We start from the raw sequence: 19260 nt of genomic DNA, 5'->3' as shown, positions 1-19260 counted from the left end.
ATGTATTAGTGTCCACCCCTCTACAGATATCAGAAAAGTGAGATCCTATTCTCTTTTTTAATTTCTAATCCGTCTTTCCTAATATAAAAACTGGCACACTTAATGCAATTAGCAAAGTATATCATGTTCTCTGTGTGACACGTAGCAAAGACATTCAATTTAAAATCCTTTTTAGTAATAGGGTGGTTTGTAAAGTGCATCTACACTAATATAATTACAGTAAACAGAATTGTGACAAGGAAGTGTAACTTTCCTATTAATAACAATATCACATGGCTGACCTAAAACAAGATCTTTATAGCACAGGTGTTGCTTAGGATTCTTCTCCTTCTTAAAAATAAATTGTGGTACTTCACTGACAACATTCTTAATGTCTGGTTGGATTGTAACAGTGCCCAATTTTTCTGTATTATTTATTTTATTATACTAGTATGTCTATAATATTTGGTGATGTATCCTAAAGAATAATTCCCAGTTTGTCTATTACTTCCACACTCATTACTTGTGCCAGAAAAAATTGGAAGCCTTAACCCATCCCGTTCAATCACCACTGATTCCATAGTTTTCTTTATTAATTTAAAATCATAGCTTTTAGTGTGAAAATCTTTAGCTTTGTTTTCCATTTCTTGTATAAAATTATCTTTTTGTGTGCTAAGTCTATTGGCTCTTAGAAACTGACTTCTAACTATACTTTTGTAGATATGTCTTGGGTGCATGCTGTCAGAGTACACAAATCTGGTAGTCTGAATTCCTTTTCTATAAATAATGGCATAACATTTTCCTTTACTGAATGTTATAATTAATATCCAATTGTTTTTTTCAGTTGAACAGTTCCGATGAAAAATGAGTCATTCTCTGTATATCATAAAACCTTCAACTCTGCCAGTCCATACTAAAAATATATCATCTGCAAAGCGTTGTAGAAAACTAAATGTTCATTCCTGAAAGAGCTTGTCAAATTGTCACTAAATATATTATCTTCTTCCCATATGGACAGAACTACATTAGCATATGTATTTGCAACTGAGGTGCCCATAGCCACACCTAGTAGCTAATGAAAATACTCGTTATTGAATTGAATGACATTATTATTAATTACAACATCTAACATTAAACATAGCATCTCAGTTTTTCTTGCTGAAAAATTACTATGTAAACATATAGATTCCCTCACTGATTGTATGCCAGTATCATTGGGAATGACTGTAAACAGTGATTTTAATGTCCATGGTTGCTAGAATAATATTATTATACAAACTACCCTGAGACCAATGATAGAAAGCACTTAGAAAATCATTTGTATCCTTGATAAAATTTCTACTGTAACATAAAAGATTACATAGCTGATATTTTAAGTATTTTCATAAAGCTGTAGTAATCCCTTGATTACCTGAAACTATAGGTTTCATCGGTGGTATAATTTAATTTTTATGAATCTTCAGCAATCCATAGATAACAGACAACTGTCTTGTATATTATAACATTCAACTAAGTTTTATCAACTTTCTTAAAAGTGTTGGTGTCAAGGAGAATGTCATACATCCATTTTACATATTAGTCATTATCCATTATAACCACTTTACCTCGCTTATCAGCTTGTTTGATTATGATATCATTAGCACATAAATTATAGAAAGCTTTTCTTTCTTCTTGACTTAATTGTAACTTACTATGAGCTTCAAAAAATGTATTGTAAATCTTTTGTTCATATATATTATAGAAGGCCTCCACATTTGGTGTATTTATAGGAATAAAAGTGCTACTTATTTTTAACTGTTGATTAACAGCCTGAAAATCATTTTTATACAACAGCTTCAAATCGATGTTTTTAACAAACAACCTTAATTCTGTGAGAGAATCATTGATATTCCCTTCATTAGAGGGAATAAATGTAAGTTCCTTGTCTGACAGTGAATGCTCAGTGCTACTAAAAGAGTATTTTACAAATTAACAACTGAAGAGTCCACTTTATTTCTTTGCATGTTTGCTTCTTGTAGTTGGTCCTATCTGTCTGAAGATTAACGGTTCCATCTGTGTTTCCATGGTTAGTCTTGTTTCTTCTCTTCCTCTATTTCTTCCTCTTGATTTGCTTCATCCCTGCATCTGCTGCCTTGAAAGAATGGGTAGCTGAAGATGGATATGTGGTGACTCTAAAAAATCATTGTCATTGGATCCTCGAATATTTTCATCTCCTTGTGCTATATTCTGTTTAGTATGTAGCGAGGTGCTCTGAGTTTCCTCATTTCTCTCAGTATTACCAGTACTATGATTATTAACAGCTATAGCATCACAACTGTTAACAGTAATGCTATTTGAGGTTAAAACAAAGTTATCTAAGTCACCTACTGCTTCACTGCATCTGGGTGTATTTAGAGTGTTATTTTTTTTATTTATACTGTTAGCATTAGTTTGAATGTTAATCAGTTGTAACACTGTATCAGCTGAAGCTGTTTGTGCTGACGATCCTTAGGCCAGTGGAAAACATTATTGGCTTTAAAGTCATTTACATCATGGTTTATTTTATGCTTCTTTTTAATTATTAGTCTATCCTCAAACAGTTTCAGCTTTTCCAACATAGTGTTATATTCATTTGAAATGAGGTAAAAATCAGCTGTTAACAAATTTATCTTCTAAGGATTCAATCTTGGCTGATAGTTTGGATTCTAATTTAAAAAATAAATTATTCATTAAACTCATGTAGTCACTACTCAAATACACTTTCAGTTCCTGCCATCTCTTTAATAGTTTGGGATATCTATTGCATTTTTAAAGAAAGATACAGTTTCACATTTTTTGATCTGCAGCGAAGTTTATTCCAGAGAAGGGATAGTTTTTGCATGAGGAATCTGTCTCTCCACCATTTGTTTATTTGCCAAAACAGGTTCAGATCTCTGGTCCTGCTGGTGTTTGCTGGATGGTTTGATTTGTGAACATATAAGAGGTCTTCAACTGCCAGATCCCTAATAGCTTGAAAATCAAGGCACTCATCACCCTAATAGAGCCTACAGAACATTGAATACAAGGAGAGAGCCTCCAGCCTCTCCTGATAGCTCATTTCTTTTAGGCCCCACATTGTTTTTTTTTTGTTGTTAAGAACCTTTCAGATCTCTCCAACTGCTTGATATGTCTACTAATATATATCCCAAAGGGAGCATTGCATTCTATGACACGTTTGATCACTGCAGAATATAGATGGGTAAGGACTTCTTTGGATCTTGAGGAGATACCCTTTATCTGTGTCAGACAGACTGAATGTCATATATATATATATATATATATATATATATATATATATATATATATATATATATATATATATATATATTCAGTTTTAGTACATAAGCTTTTGCATAATTTCTGAATAGTGGTGTATGTGAAATTGCTTCATGCTTCAGTCTTATGGTGAATGTGAATGAGCTATGGGATAATTCTGTCTGAACTGTCCAGTTTTTTGCAGAATGTCCAGTTCTTTGACTCATACTTTTGATCTGTACCTCATAAAATATGCGATTTTCTGGCAAATCACTGAGGATTGAAGTCATTAATTAATGATGTACTGACTTCATATCCTTCAGAAGATGCATATCCCTATTTAGTGCCCTTGTCCCCCCATTAGTTTAGGCTTTATCCAGCTTTGTTATTCTGAGAGGTTGAGAGCTATGATTTGTGGTCTGGTTTGACAGTCGAGGAAGTCACAATCAGTGGGGAGCAAAGCTGCTCCATATTGGTAAGGAGCAAGTCTCATTGCTTTTTTCATCATCTGAGTTCATTAACTTTGTTATTGTCCTTGATGTGTATTGACTGATATTCCATGATAACATCCTACCCAATAAAATATTATGTCATAATGATAGGATGATTATTATCTGGATGCAGAAGGTCACCAGTGTCTACCTGAACAAATATAATAATCATCTTCTACCTATCAAGTTTTACTGGTTCTATGTATTTATTTATTTGCTAACTGGTTTAGTCCGACTGGACCCAGAGAGCCCTTTTTCAGCAGGAACCTGAAGAAAAAAGCTCCAGGGTGTCCCAAAGGAAGCGGCAGATTTTCCATTGTAGATAGGAATCACTTTAGATCTTTGCCATAGCTTAAGAACAAACCCTGATGTACAAGAGAATATAGTACAGCACTAGTGAATCATCCTTGGATGTTATTTGGGACCATGGAACTACCGTTTTTCATTGATTCGATCTACTTCTTCATAAGGATATGATATAATGGTGGTTGCTCTCAAAGTCTGGTATAGTAGCACCCTTACCTGCTGGGGTTTCAAAGCTAAAGCTGAATGTTTTAGGAAATGTATGTCATCTGACTTGGAATTTAGTGCACCACTAATGCCTATAACATTACAGTGATGAGTATTACCTCCAATCTTCATTTCCTACTTATAGAATATCCTTTTGTCATTTTAGCTAATAGGAATCCTTGTTTGATTGGAAACATACCAAACATATTAGTATACTTATGAATTTAAATTATAAGGACACTATAGTAATAGATGAGTATGTACATGATTTTAATGGCTAATCCAAGAGTAGCACCCCTATGCAGCATGCACAATGTCTAGCAATTTTGCCACAGACAGCAATTTAATTTTGCCTTATCGCAGTTGCACTCAGTCAGCTTAATCTGCTCTCAGCTACTTTCAGTTTCTATTTTGTATCCATGAGGTTTTCGTGTGGATGCTTGTGCTCCAAGACTGCCTAAAATGGATTCCATTGCTGAGGTCTGAGGGTCAATCTAGTTAAACTCTAGTTAAAAGAATAATGCAACAGCTGTATGCAGGATAGATACTTAGACTGGCAAACCTACATAAGGAACATGTCCATAACCTCAAAATTAAATAGTTTGATGTTGCATAAATTTACTGTGGATGCACATGCCATTCAGCTAACTAGAATTTCTTCACATAAGCATTGCTTAGCCCAACTAATCTTCTGGTTTCATTTCTTAAGTCTTTTAGGTTTCTAGTACCATAATGGAAATGAACCCCATTTGTAAGTCAAAGTAACATTTAAATTTATGAAATTAGTATAGTTTAAATCTTTGGTGTTAGTCAAAAGTGCTCTTTGCAGTACTTGCAATGTGCCCACAAGTGACTCTTTCTGTAGTTCATACAGAGTTACATGTGTCAGTAGCATATCTGAATACAAGAGTAAATTATTTCTTTATGAGACCCATTGGTCATACTACAATTGGAATTATCAGGGTATCCTTCTTCCACATTGCCCTCATTTCTTCCTGCCAGTTCTGGTATTTTATGACTTTAAGTCTCTCTGTACATAAGGCACTGTTACCACTGAGCGTAGCAATGTCAATGATCAGGGCCACTTTTGTCTTTTTTCATGTACTACTATATCTGCTTTTCTCACATCTATTTTTTCACCTTTTGGTAAAGGGTGATCCCATATGATATAAAGTTCATCATTCTCTATAATGCTTTGTGGCTCATGTTTCCAATGCTTTTCAGCTACTTCAATATTGTAATGTTTGTATAATCCCCAGTCTTGCCACATGATTATGCCCTTCAGTATACAGGCCCTATGCCATTAGTGTATCACAATAAGATTTGCAACTGTTTCCACTTATGTTTTACAATGCTGAGGGTTGTCTGTTTGTTCCACATGCTCAATGGACCCTGTCCTGAGCTGTCAATATTAACCTTTGATCTTTTGGTTTAAATTCACCTCGCCTTAACCATTCATGCATAAGATCCTGATCGACAGGTTGTTCCAGGAGTTTTCTGTACTTGCAACTATATATATATATATATATATATATATATATATATATATATATATATATATATATATGTATATAAACACTTTATATTATCAAAGTACTGAAATGTCGAATTTCAGTATCTCGAGACTATAAAGTTGAACTTTTGAAATACCAAAAGTGCATAATCGTGAATTTGAATATCTCATATTCGAGGTTATGGCTTTACGCTACGTAGTGTCCGGGAGTATGTTGTGATGGTGCTGTGTGCTGTCTGTGGATTTTACTGTTATGTCAGATAAGTGAGTGTTTTGTAAGGGTTTTGGTTGGTAGAGTGTGTGTGAGTGTGCTAATATGTTTGATGTGTGTGTGAGGGACTGAAGAATGTGCATGTGTGATTTTGCTTTTGTTTACTGTTTGTGCGATCTCGGAGTTAGTATATATAAGTAGGGGGTGTGGGGGGCACAGCTTTGTAGTTGTGCATGTGTGTGGTTTTGTTTTTTTTTGTTGTTATGTGGGTGTTGTGGTGTATGTGTGGTTTGGTGTATGCTGTTTTTTCAGTGTTTTGTGGTTCGTGGTTTCCGACTTGGTGTTGTGGTGTTTTGGTGTTTTGTGGATTCGATTTCATGGTCTCGATATACTGAAATTTGACATTTCAGTATTTCGAGATTCTGAAGTGAATCCATATATATATATATATATATATATATATATATATATATATATATATATATACATATATACGCACACACACACACACACACACACACACACACACACACACACACACACACACACACACACACACACACACACACACACACACACACACACACACACACACACACACACACACACACACACACACACACACACACACACACACACACACACACACACACACACACACACACACACACACACACACACACACACACACACACACACACACATGCATACACCTTTTCTACATTTCTTGCCTTCTTATCTCATCGTTCTTATATTATTTCTTTTGTTTTTTGGCACATTCAATTGCTGCATGATTTTTGAGTACTTCTGGTTTGATTTCCATTCCCAGTTGACAATGATATCCTTCTGCTAAATAAAGCAGGAAGTCATCTTAGACTTCTTCTCCTCATGTTTTAAAACTTTCACTATATTTGGATCTTGTGAAGCCAACAGATATGCATGGAGTCCTATGATTGCAAATTAATACATATAATCAGTTTCAAGGAAACCCATACCTCCTTCAGAATGAGGACTATATAGTCTTAGTATACACTGATGCTTGTATATCACTTGATAAGCATGAAGCAGCTCTCTAACTGATCCAGTACCTTTTGGAGCCAGTCAACTACCCAAAACTTTAAGTTAGAACAGGAAGAGCAACTTGGTTTATAGCTTGGACTTTGTTCCTAGATGTCAGAGTTGTTTTCAGTATTAATTTTAGTCTTCTAAAATATTTTTTACTGAGTTTTGTTTACATTTGTTCATGTTTTATTGTGCGTCCTTCTTGAATTCCCCAATATTTTTGCACTCCCTTCTGCTCAAGTTCCTTTATACCACATTCCTGTATTTCTTGGTGCTGCAGCTTTCTTGCTTTAAATGTTGCTTTTGCACATTTGTCAAGACAAAATGACATTCTTATATCATCTGGGAAAGCCTTGACCACTTGCAGTTGTGCTTTCTGTTCCTCACCTGATGAACTATATACTTTTAAATCATCCATAAAAGAAGTCATTACCCTTTGTTGTTTTATGGAAGCAAATTGTAACCATGACCTAGGTAGCTTAATGGGTTATGGGCAAGACAAAAGATCAGCGGTGACAAAGAGTCACCCTGGAATATCCCCTTTGAATTTTTATCCCTGAGATAATAATTTGTCCTTTATCATGACTTAGCTGAAAAGTGGTTTGCCACTGGTTTCATGGTCACTGTAATATAATTGATCAATGCAGGGTATCTTATATATCTGCAAGCCTTTATCCATGACAGTGGGAAGCTGCCAAATGCTTTTTTTATAATTTGTCCATGCCATACTTAAGATTCTTTCCCTTTTTACAATTCTCCATTATGACTTTACTTAAAAACAAATGATCCTTTGTTTTATATGACTTTCTTGTATTGACCTTTTGTTCTTTTGCTATGATTGAGTTTTCTTCTATATGACTATAAATTCTGTTTGCATCAATTCTAGCATATAATTTGTACATAGTCAGAAGGCAAGTTATTGATCTATAGTTTTTTTGAAAAGCTTGCAGGTTCACTCTGAAGGAGGAGTATCATTTTTTCCTATTAACCAGGTTGGTGTCTGTTCTGGATTCTCATAAAAATAGTTCTTACTCAGAGCTAAATCTTCATTTAAAGATGTTAATACTTTTATCCAGAAGTTAGGTACTGCATCTAGGCATGGGGTTTTCCAGTTAGAAGCTTTTCTTAATTTTGTTTCAGTTTCTCTGGCCATTACTTCATTCCATTTCATATCCGATATATTTGAACTTCTTTCTGTTTGTTTTACTTATTTTATCCATTCAGCATTTTTACTATGTTCCACAAGGTCTACATAGATATTTTCTAAAATGTGTTTATTTATTCTTCTTTTTTGGTGGTGTTTCTATTTCTTTTTGTTTGATTCACAATTCTCTACAAAACTTTTTGGGTCATTAATTGCTTATTTTACACTTTTCCTTTGTATTTATCAGGATACCTTCTAAGTTTATTTTCTGCCAGTCCTGATATATTTAATTTAGTATTTGCAATAGGTGTACGATAGATCCTGATTTGTTCTGATACTGCACACTGCTTTCATCACATCTACCTTTATAAGTATTTTGTTGATCTGTTCCCCCTTCTGTACTCTAAGAACAGTGACACTTCTTGTCTTTACTGCTTTATAGTTTTCTCTATTCAGTACTTCCATGATGTATTTTGATTTCTTCCCTTCCTTTCCCTTATTTCCCTGTGTTTTTGTGGTAAGACTTTACATGTTATTAATTTAGCTGCACGTTATTATAGCCTATTTACTTCTGTTACATTAGATGAATTTCAGTTAAAGTCTTGATTACTGTGTTCAGTTGTTTTATCAATCGTCTAACTTTTGGGGTTTTATTGACTTTCTGTAGTCTGCTTCTTTCATTGATCTTAATATGTATATCCATCTCTATTAAATCAAGCAACTATTGCTTTGCATCATTTTCTTCTAAACTGAGGGCACATTCTTTGTTCTCCATTTGCTTCAGACCTTCTACAGAATGTTCTTAAATATCATCCTGTGAGATATTCTGTTCAAACCAGGTATACCAAAGAAACTCCAGTTAAATCTACAAGGCACACTGGAACACACACCAAGAAATCTCCAAAGGAACTCCAGGCAAGAGCAGAACTGAAGTCAAACTTGTTAAGCAACAATTTATTTCCACAAAGCTTTTCATTCAACTGATATCTAAACTTCTTCAGACAAACAGAGCAAAGAACACCACACCCATATATACATCTATACATCCCCCTTTACAAACACATGTTAAAATTAATTAACATTTAAAGGGACTATACCATAAATAAGACTGCAAGTTGAAAATAAAAAAAAAAATTATGCGTGATCAATCAAATATTACCCACTGAATAAAAAAACAACATCCTCAAATGCTGGACATGTAAAAATACTACTTAGACTAATATAAAATAAATCTAATCCAGTAAAAAAATCAAACAATCATAAAATGTTACCCCAACGTTCACATTTCAAGATTTATCAAAACATGCTGTTAATATAATGCTTGCTTAAATCTCATACGAACATGTAGACAAATGGAAATATGTACATGCCAATATATGTGCAACTACTATCAACATAAACATCAGATGACCATTGCTCTATCTCAGTAGACTTCTTAATTTCAGTATGCATGAAAGAGAAACCTTATCATTAAGACCCAGAGCTCTGTAAGAATTCAACCTCAGCTGCCAAATCAATTCCTGTCTCTCTAACAGTAACTGGTAAGGGCCCCCTTTTACAGCTGATGTAATTTGATTTAAAACCCTAAACAGAAAAGAGTGAGTGGGATTCTCACTACAATGTCTGGCCAGGGCATTATCTAACCTAGTTTTCCTTATGCTGTATACATGCTCATAGATCCTTTCTTTCAACTTCCTGTCAGTCTTGCCCATATAAAATGCGGGACAAAGCTGACCGGTAGCAAGGTAAACTGCAGACCTCGAAGAGCATGTATATCTTCCCTTTATCCTGTAAGTTTTATTAGCAATTGAAAAACTGGCCCCAGTTGCCAAGTGCCTGCAATAACTGCACGCCTCACACTTAAAGGTCCCATCAATACGGTGACACATTCCACTATTCATCTCCATGATACTCTTTAATTTATAACCTTTTCTGTAAGTGATGTAAGGTCTGTCACCCAATTTACTTATGTCAGAATCAAAACTGAACAAACCCCAGTTTCTCACCAGGATAAACTTTATTAAATCTGCCTCTATACTGTAAGGGGGAATAAATCTCATTGTAAAACTCAACCCATTATCCTCCACATTATTTTCATCAATGGAAACAACAGAGAGGGAGCCTGTGTTAGTGTAACCAGTACTAGACATCATGGTTTGCCCTGTCAAAATAGGTTTGTAAACTCCCATTCTTCTTTTTGTTTTGTACCTCCTCTATTATTTCCAAAATCATTGACTCAGGGTAATCTCAACCTCATCTAGGGATGAACATGAGGCATTGCAAATGTTTAAATCATTACTGGTGCGTGTGTTGAAACCAGACAAGGGAGGGGGTTTGGTGTTAATGAACATGGAAAATTACAATGAGAGGATGAGGAATGTGATTAGTGGTAAAACTGACATAATAAGTAAATTGGCTGACAGACCTTACTGGACTGACAGGAAGTTGAAACAAAGGATCTATGAGCATGTATACAGCATAAGGAAGGCTAGGTTAGAGAATGCCCTGGCCAAACATTGTAGTGAGAATCCCACTCACACTTTTGTGTTTAGGGTTTTAAATCAAATTACATCAGATGTAAAAAGGGGCCCTTACCAGTTACTGTTAGAGAGACAGGAATCGATTTGCCAGCTGAGGTTGAATTCTTACAGAACTCCGGGTCTTAATGACAAGGCTTCTCTTTCATGCATACTGAAATTAAGAAGTCTACTGAGATAGAGCAATGGTCATCTGATGTTTGTGTTGATGGTAGTTGCACATATATTGGCGTGTACGTATTTCCATTTGTCTACATGTTCGTATGAGATTTAAGCAAGCATTATATTAACAGCATGTTTTTATAAATCTTGAAATGTGAACGTTGGGGTAACATTTTATGATTGTTTGATTTTTTTTACTGGATTAGATTTATTTTATATTAGTCTAAGTTGGATTTTTACATGTCCAGCATTTGAGGATGTTGTTTTTTATTCGGTGGGTAATATTTGATTGATCATGTATAAAAGTTTTTTATTTTCAACTTGCAGTCTTATTTATGGTATAGTCCCTTTAAATGTTAATTAGTTTTAACATGTGTTTGTAAAGGCAGATGTATATATGGGTGTGGTGTTGTTTGCTCTGTTTCTCTGAAGAAGTTTGGCTATCAGTTGAACGAAAAGCTTTGTGGAAATAAATTGTTGCTTAACAAGTTTGACTTCAGTTCTGCTCTTGCCTGGAGTTCCTTTGGAGAATTCTTGGTGTGTGTTCCAGATATTCTGTTCAGCTGCATCCTGCATCATCTGTTGCTCTTCAATATAGGAAATAACTTGTCTATCGCTATACAATATTGACTGTATCAGAGCTGCCAATGTTTTTTGCTCTTTCTCTTGCTGTGCATAGCCGGTTAACCCTGGCACTGTATAATGAGCTAAGCTCCATGATCAAGGACCACCATGCTATACACCCCATAGAGTATTTATGACTTCCCAGCTATTCATACATAATATTTTTGAATACAGACCATGTGTAGCATTGCTTGACATGCATAGGAAGTTTATCCAGTAAGTATAGGATTCCTTGGTATAGAAATCTGTTGTTCCAGCCATGTTCTATTTCTGTTTCGATAAAAGATTATAGTCTTTGGTGTGGGTGTTCATGGTTGTGTGTGTTTTGCATAGCTATACAAGGTCAAGTAGGGTGGAATGGGCAGGAACTGCACATATCAAAATGCAATTTGAACCCTTGATATAAGTATTATCATGAATAGTAGGCAACAGTAAGGATTATGGAAGGATGTACAGCTCAGCAAACTTTGAGGCCTCAGTGTAAGTATCATGATTTGGGCTTTAACAGAAATTTTACATGTTATACCTTTTCTGTACCACAATATATCACAAGTAATGTCAGCATGTTCCAGAAGGTGCTATATATGACCGGTGTTTCCATTCACATGGAAGAACACCAACAAGGTAGCAGATAATCAAACATATAGGAATCTCCAGTCAACAAAAGGTATTGTTGAAAGGTGCAATGTGTGTCTTACAGGTAATAAAAGATGACAATGTTAGGCATGTTGTAACATGTTATTTTTCAGCTATCTTTCATAAGTATTGGACTTCTATCATCCTAATTTATTTTTTTTAAATATCTGTATTAAATTTTAACAAAATAAAATAAGCTATATACAAGATATAACTAATAAAACATAACAATAAAAATATATATACAAAGTCCATAACAAATTCTAAATTAAACAAACCATTAATGCTTTTCTAACAAATCATTACGTTTTTGCCACAATAAATATTGATGTGTAACATTTGATGTTCTCATATAATCAGTTTACAATTCCTTATGGTATACAATCTTTGCTAAGCAAACAAATTCATTGAAAGAGCAGATGCTTTAATTTTTCCAATTTTTTGTAATACTTTTTCTAGCAATAGCCAAAATTGACTAAAGGAAAGACACATGTATTTTAGGTATGGAATCTAGAATTGGGGCATTAAATAAAATCAAAGAATTTGTAACATTACAATTGTCTGACCATAGTGCTTTAGCAACATTTTTATACTCTAACCAAAATGGAACAATCATTTTGCATTCTATAACATGTGAATCTAATTTGCATCCAGAATTTTATCACATCTCCAATATCTAATTATCTCTGTTTTATAAATTACAGCAACCTTATGAGGAGTTTAAAATCTTTTATGTAATTATTTCCAAGTAAACATTCTCCAACATGGTGACAAAGTAGTTTTCCCTGTTGATTTTAAAGATATTTTTTATTTATATCTGAAAACACTTCTGTATTAATTTCCATTGAGAACCTCCAATATAATGAATCAAAAACTGTACGTTCAATTTTTAAAATCTTCTAAGTTTTTGATAAATACGATTGATTCTTATTCACATCACTGTTACTATTAAAGACAAAACCCAACATTTTGGGATAGGAATTGCATTCGGGTTTAATGATATTTTTATTTTATTATTAATAAATTCCTTAAAGATTTGAATACTCAACCAACTATTGTTATTTGTATTATGTCTGGCCAAAGATATTCAGCTGAATTGATATCAAAATTTTAATTAATTTTCTTTCAATACCAGTATTTTACTTAAATTAACTGATTCAAACATCAAATAGTAAAAGCTATAAGAACAATTAAAATAAATAACTCTTTAAATAAATGATTAGTTTCCACAACTCTCTTAAAGTACTCATAATATAGTTAGCAAATGGGATATACATGGAACTGTTTCTAGGATTTATACAGAAATCTTTTAGAACCCAATGTATTCCATTAAAACCAAATTGTACATTTGTATTTATTTCAAATTTATAATAAGATACTAAAATTACTTCATGCAAGATTTTCCAATTTGAAATATAGGAAGAGTTGAACCAATGCCTTATTATATTTATAATGGTAGACTGAGCATATAATTCAATATTTGGAAAACTGATATCACCATCTTCCCAACTTCTAACTTGCCATTCAAAAACTATTCATCATTTTTGAGGATGCCACAAAAACTTAAGCAAGATAGCATTAAAATAATTAAGAGTCTTTTGGGATGGAAGTAAAATCAATGACTGCATATAAAATAATTTTTTGGTAGGATTATCATCTTAATCAAAGTAAGCCTATCCTCAATAAAAAAAAAAACACGTTATTCCAGTTATTAACTAATTTTAATACTGTTTTTATTACATTTTTATAATTTACTGAAACTGCACTCTTCCAACTAGAAGTTATAATAATTCCTAAATATTTAATTTGCAGATTTGCCAAATTAAATTCCTTCTATTTTTTATAAAGTATTTATCTTTTTATTAACAAGCAATGTTTTGGTTTTGTTATGATTAAACTTAAACATGAAATCTTCTCGAAGTACTTTATTGAGTAAGAATATCTTCTAATGAAGATTTAGTGTCACCACAAGTCAGTAAGATGCCATCAGTAAATAATTGAATTTTAAATATAACTATCACCTATGGAAAACACTTTAATTTTAGGATTGGTTCTATCAAAATTAGCAAAAGGTTCTATTGACAAAGCAAACAACAAAGGAGATAAAGGACAACCTTGTTTTGTGCCCTTTGGTATTTTAAAGGCGTTAAATAAAAATGATACTATTTTTACAAAAGATAATGAGTTTTTATACAGTTTTATTATTAAGTCTATAAATTCTAATGATAAATTAAATTCCTTGAGCACTTTAAATAAATAAAACCAATTAATAGAATCAAAAGCTTTATCTAAGTTTAAACTAATAATTGACAGTTCTTTCTTATTTTTATTAGCAAAATTAATTAAAAAAATAGACTTACAATGTTATCTTGTACTCTTCTATTTAAAATAAAACCAGTTTGATCATCTTCCATTAAGGCTGGCATCATGTAGTTTAATCTTTTTGTTAAAATACACATACAACTTTAACATTCTATGTTTAAAAGAGAAATAGGCCAATAAAAAGAGCATAATTTGGGGTCTTTCTGTTGTTTCAAAATAGGTGAAATCAATGAAAATCTCCAGCAGGAAAGAATGTATAATGAATTTCTAACTTTCTCAAAAGTATTTAACAACATTCTTAGTATATTATCAAGTATCATCTTGTATAGCTCAGGCATTATACCATCCAACCCTGTGCCTTATCGGTTTTTAGATTTTTAATTTGTTCTTTTAGTTCTCTGAAAGTGAATGATTTATTCTAATCTTACAGTTTGCTTTTTAGGTAACATGTACTTTATATTTTCTTTTAAAAAGTTATCAGCCAAATCGCTATTATCTAAATTTGTCTTACTGTTATTAATTAATTCAAAATGTTAAAACTTTCTAATATTTCTTTGAAATCAGTTGCTTTTTTCAATTTTATTATTAACTTTATATGTAATCTCTAAATAAGATCCTTTTTATATAACTCTTTTAAAATACCAAAGAGCACAAAGCAAGGTTGTCCTTTATGATGGAGTGTATTATTGCACATATCTGACATATTTGTGTGTATGTATGTTTGTATTCCAAGCTTCTTTAACCAAAGTGTGTCATACCACACTTACTAGTACTGAAATCAGTTGCATTCATGGAAGTATAATTTAGCATGTTGATCATCTGCATCTGTAAGATCCACTGGTTGCTTACATAATCAATGATAATGTAATTTTTATGACATCAGCACATTTCAGACACTATACTGATGGCATGAATTAAGCCACAGTTATGAAAAGACTAAAAAAGAAAAGAAAATGCCCCAGTACTGATGCCTGTGGGACACCATGGAATTTATGCATGGATAAGAAGTATGGTTTAGAAGGCAATGTTTAATTCACTGGGTGATATATATGTTGATATTATAGTTAATAACTTGGTTGACAATAGCATTGCATTTCATTGTATCAAAAGCCACCTGTAAGTCTGAATAACTGGCATCCACCAGTAGACCATCTTGCATGGTGTCTAAAACATTTACATAGAATTGGCTTAGGTTAGATATGAAAAATACTCCCACAATAAAGCGTTGTTGGCTAATGTCAGCAACTTCAAGAAGGTTCTTTGGAAATAGTTTTAACAGAACATTTTCAAATGCCTTACCCACAATACTTGATAGTCCAATGGGTCTTTAGTTGGCTGGTTAATTTGTATCCCATCCCATTTTTATGTATAGATACCATTCCTGCAGGCTTCTACCTCTCTGAAAACAAATCTGTTTTCAGCATGTTTTGAAACAATGCAGTAATTACTGTAGCTAAAGTTGATTTCAGTTACCGATGAGCATACACTGGATGTTATCTGGGCCTGCAGCAAATCTAGGGAGTCAGATGGACAGACAGCATTGCCTAAGTTAATTTCTTCTATGACAACATAATTGCTACTTCCACAAGATATTCCAAACATATCTCTCAAGAAATTAAACTGTATGTTCAGAATTTCTGAAGTGAGCTGTCCATTTCAATGAAAGATCTTAATCTTTTCAAATTCAGTGTTCATGCCTTGACTCACCAACTGTCATAGCCATTTTAATAACTCTAGACTCAAGTCATGAGCTGTATTCAATGATATTTGGATAGGTATTATATGGCAACAAACCTACAAGAAATTTGTTCTTGGTTTACTACAATTAGAATTGCAAAAATAACTCCTCACCTGTTCTCATATTACACTTCCATGCATTCCAGTCATCATGGTGTAAAAAGTAATTGTACATTTCTCGACTGTTATCACAGTTACCTCGTATGACATCTGGTAAAACATCTTCTTTCAGGGATTGCATGCATCTAGGGTCATGGAAAGAAAGGCATTAGTCGTTTAATTTGTGTGATTAGCATTAGTAATGGAAATGATAACTGCATTTTCATGCATGCATACCTTTTTTCATGGTCTCTGAATTCCTGGATGAAAGAAAAGAAAATATCTAGTATTATAAATTGCAATTTATTGCAGGTGCAAGTATAAATGATAGTATGTGGTGTACTTTACATTTAAAGACCTCTAACTCAGCCTAATAGTCAGTAATTATTATTTAAGCTGGAAGAGTCAACCACACGAACCATGCTTCAATATATACAATGTACATTAAAATAAATTTAATTGTTGTTATGGGAAGATTATATACAAGTCTTTTTCAAGTTTAGTAAATCAATGGCAGTTGTAACTCAGCACCATGGGGTAGCATTTTTGTTCCTGCTGGTAAAACCAGTTAACATTCATCTCCCAAGTTCTTTTCTGTCTCCATGACAACACAGTTTCATTATACTTTTGTGTTTGCAGACCAAATACTCTTCAAAGAGTAGGAAGGTAGAGCCAGGAATTAATTGTCCATTGTCTGTTTTGAAATCTATTTTAAAATGTCACATGATGCTGGATGAAAGCAATGATAATTGCTATGATAAATGATCGTGCTTTTGTCACTGACTTGGGAGCGTTTAGTGGTTATTCATATGAATCATCTTCCCATAATTTGGACCATAATCATAAGGTAATTATTACTTGTGAACAGCTGTATCTTTTTCACCTAAAATATTTTTTAAACAAGAAGTATCTTTATTAAACCATCACTTACGACATAGGCAATCACACATTTATATAGATGAAAACAAACCACGCTGACAATATCCTAGTTACAAGCATTTAACATCACAAACCGTATTGACATACTCCCAGTTACAAACATTATAAATAACTTATAATCCACCCACTTATTTTTAGTCAAAAATTACATAGCTCATTTAAGTCCTGCCTTCTTTTAAAGCTTATTCCTCACCTGTATGTATTATTCCCATAATTCCCATTTTTTCCTATGTAGTTTACTCCTTCCCTTTTCTAAAGATCTCAGTTCCAATTGTTTTATCTTTCTTGCTATATTCAGTACTTCTAGTATAGTTGGTTTAGATTTTGATTAACATTTTCTAATAATTGCTTTTTTGTCAGCCACCATAATTAGACAAATCAAGGCCTTATCATGTCTAGGCAATTCTGATTCTGTATCACAGCTCAGAAAAATCATCTCCCTAGTCACACCAATCTGCTCACCCAGCATCTCTAACAGTGCATCCCACAGGGAATCCTTAAAGTCTGCCAACTTACTGCACGCCCAAAATATATGTCCCCAATTTCCTCTTTCTTCCCAGTTGCACCTCCAACATTTGCTAAATACCTGAGGAAAAATTGTCTGGTGTCTACTTAGGGTATAAAAATAATCCTAAATCTTCTAGATTGTGTTGCATATTTGGGAGACATATATATATCCTCCCATTGTTTCTTTGTGAATAGCTTATCCAATCTCTCTTCCCAATCCTTTCAAACCTCCTCTGATTGGTTCTTATAGTGATCATGCAATATTTTATATGCTGTACTTATTATTCCATTTTTAATGACTACTTCTCTTCTAGATTCTACTAAAAACTCTACCAGTGCTGGTCTTTCATTTAGGACCTCCCCATTTCTTTCTCTTTGCCTATACTCTGATATCAATCCTTGGCAGGGTAGGGAATCTCTAACCTGCAGTCCAAACAAATTATTGGTGTCTTCCCATTCTATCATCTTTCCCTGTTTAGTTATTTGCTCCCTATAATTTAGTTCCTTTGCCAGTTTTCTGCAACAAATTCCAGCACCCTCTTGCCTATTGTCTATATCCCTAATTTTAGTCATCCCTATCGGCAGAATCTCCTTTCCTCATTCCCATGGTGGCTTAGTTCTTAGGATGTTTTCTGCTACTTTATAGATATAATAATTTGTAAAATTATTGTTATTCTCCTTAAAGGCCTGCATCAAAATCCCAGTCTCTCCTTATTTCTTGAGGTTCCTCCCTATTTCATCATCATTCCTTTCCACATTGAATTATAGTTTTCTGCATGTGCTATGTATAGGAACCTTAACTGTGTAGCTCAGAAATACCCCTTCAAATCTGGTAATCCCAATCTGCCCTGTTCTACAGGAAGAATCATCTTATCCCACTTGATTCTTGCCATCTTCCCCTCCCACATAAAGCCCTTCACCACTTTAAGAATTGCTATCCACAACTTCTCCTCTGGTTGATAAAAACATGTTCGACCTGTATATAAGACTAATGGGACTAAAAACATTTGAACTACTTGTATCTTATTATCCATATCCAAATAACAAAGCTTCCATTTTCTCAGTTTTTGTATTATCTTTTGTTTAGTCTCTTCCCACATATCCTCAGCTGCCACACCAGAATCATTTTAATCCATACTCCTAAATACTTTATTCTATAATATCTCCTTAAATATGGATATTGCTTAACCAGTTCATATGTGGGTACATACTTTACCACTATTGCCTTTGTTTTTCACCTACAATATGTCTAACTGCCATTATGGGCTCCACTGACTCATTTGTTGTTATTCCTTACAACGTATTCATCCAGTCATTTTAAACTTTTAAAGTAACTCTGTTACTCACAAATACCCCAGTGCACACATCCTCTGTGATCTGTAGTTGTGAGAGTTTAAGGAGAGCAGATTTTTGTCACAATGGTTTATTGAGTGTTCTAGGAGAACTGTAAATGGATCATAATTTGAAAAAGGAACACACTGTCTGCAACACATAGTTGCAAAAGCCAAATTAAT

At 33.5% G+C, this 19260-nt stretch overlaps 1 protein-coding gene across 1 annotated transcript in view; it reads right to left on the bottom strand.

The window, feature by feature from the left end:
- LOC122813669 (zinc-binding protein A33-like) overlaps positions 1-19260 on the bottom strand; it is a 326949-nt gene that overhangs the window by 108699 nt on the left and 198990 nt on the right. The window contains exons 4-5 of the mRNA XM_044086109.1: positions 16538-16560; positions 16316-16446 (exon numbers count right to left, since the gene is read on the bottom strand). Of these exons, the coding sequence (XP_043942044.1) occupies positions 16316-16446; positions 16538-16560 (154 nt within the window). The remainder of the gene's footprint in view (positions 1-16315; positions 16447-16537; positions 16561-19260) is intronic.

The sequence above is a fragment of the Protopterus annectens genome, chromosome 10.part0, assembly GCF_019279795.1.
Source record: "Protopterus annectens isolate FY-2018-M chromosome 10.part0, PAN1.0, whole genome shotgun sequence".
Lineage (NCBI taxonomy): Eukaryota > Metazoa > Chordata > Ceratodontiformes > Protopteridae > Protopterus > Protopterus annectens.
Note: the sequence above shows the minus strand (reverse complement) of the source record. Positions and strands in the feature narration are given on the sequence as shown.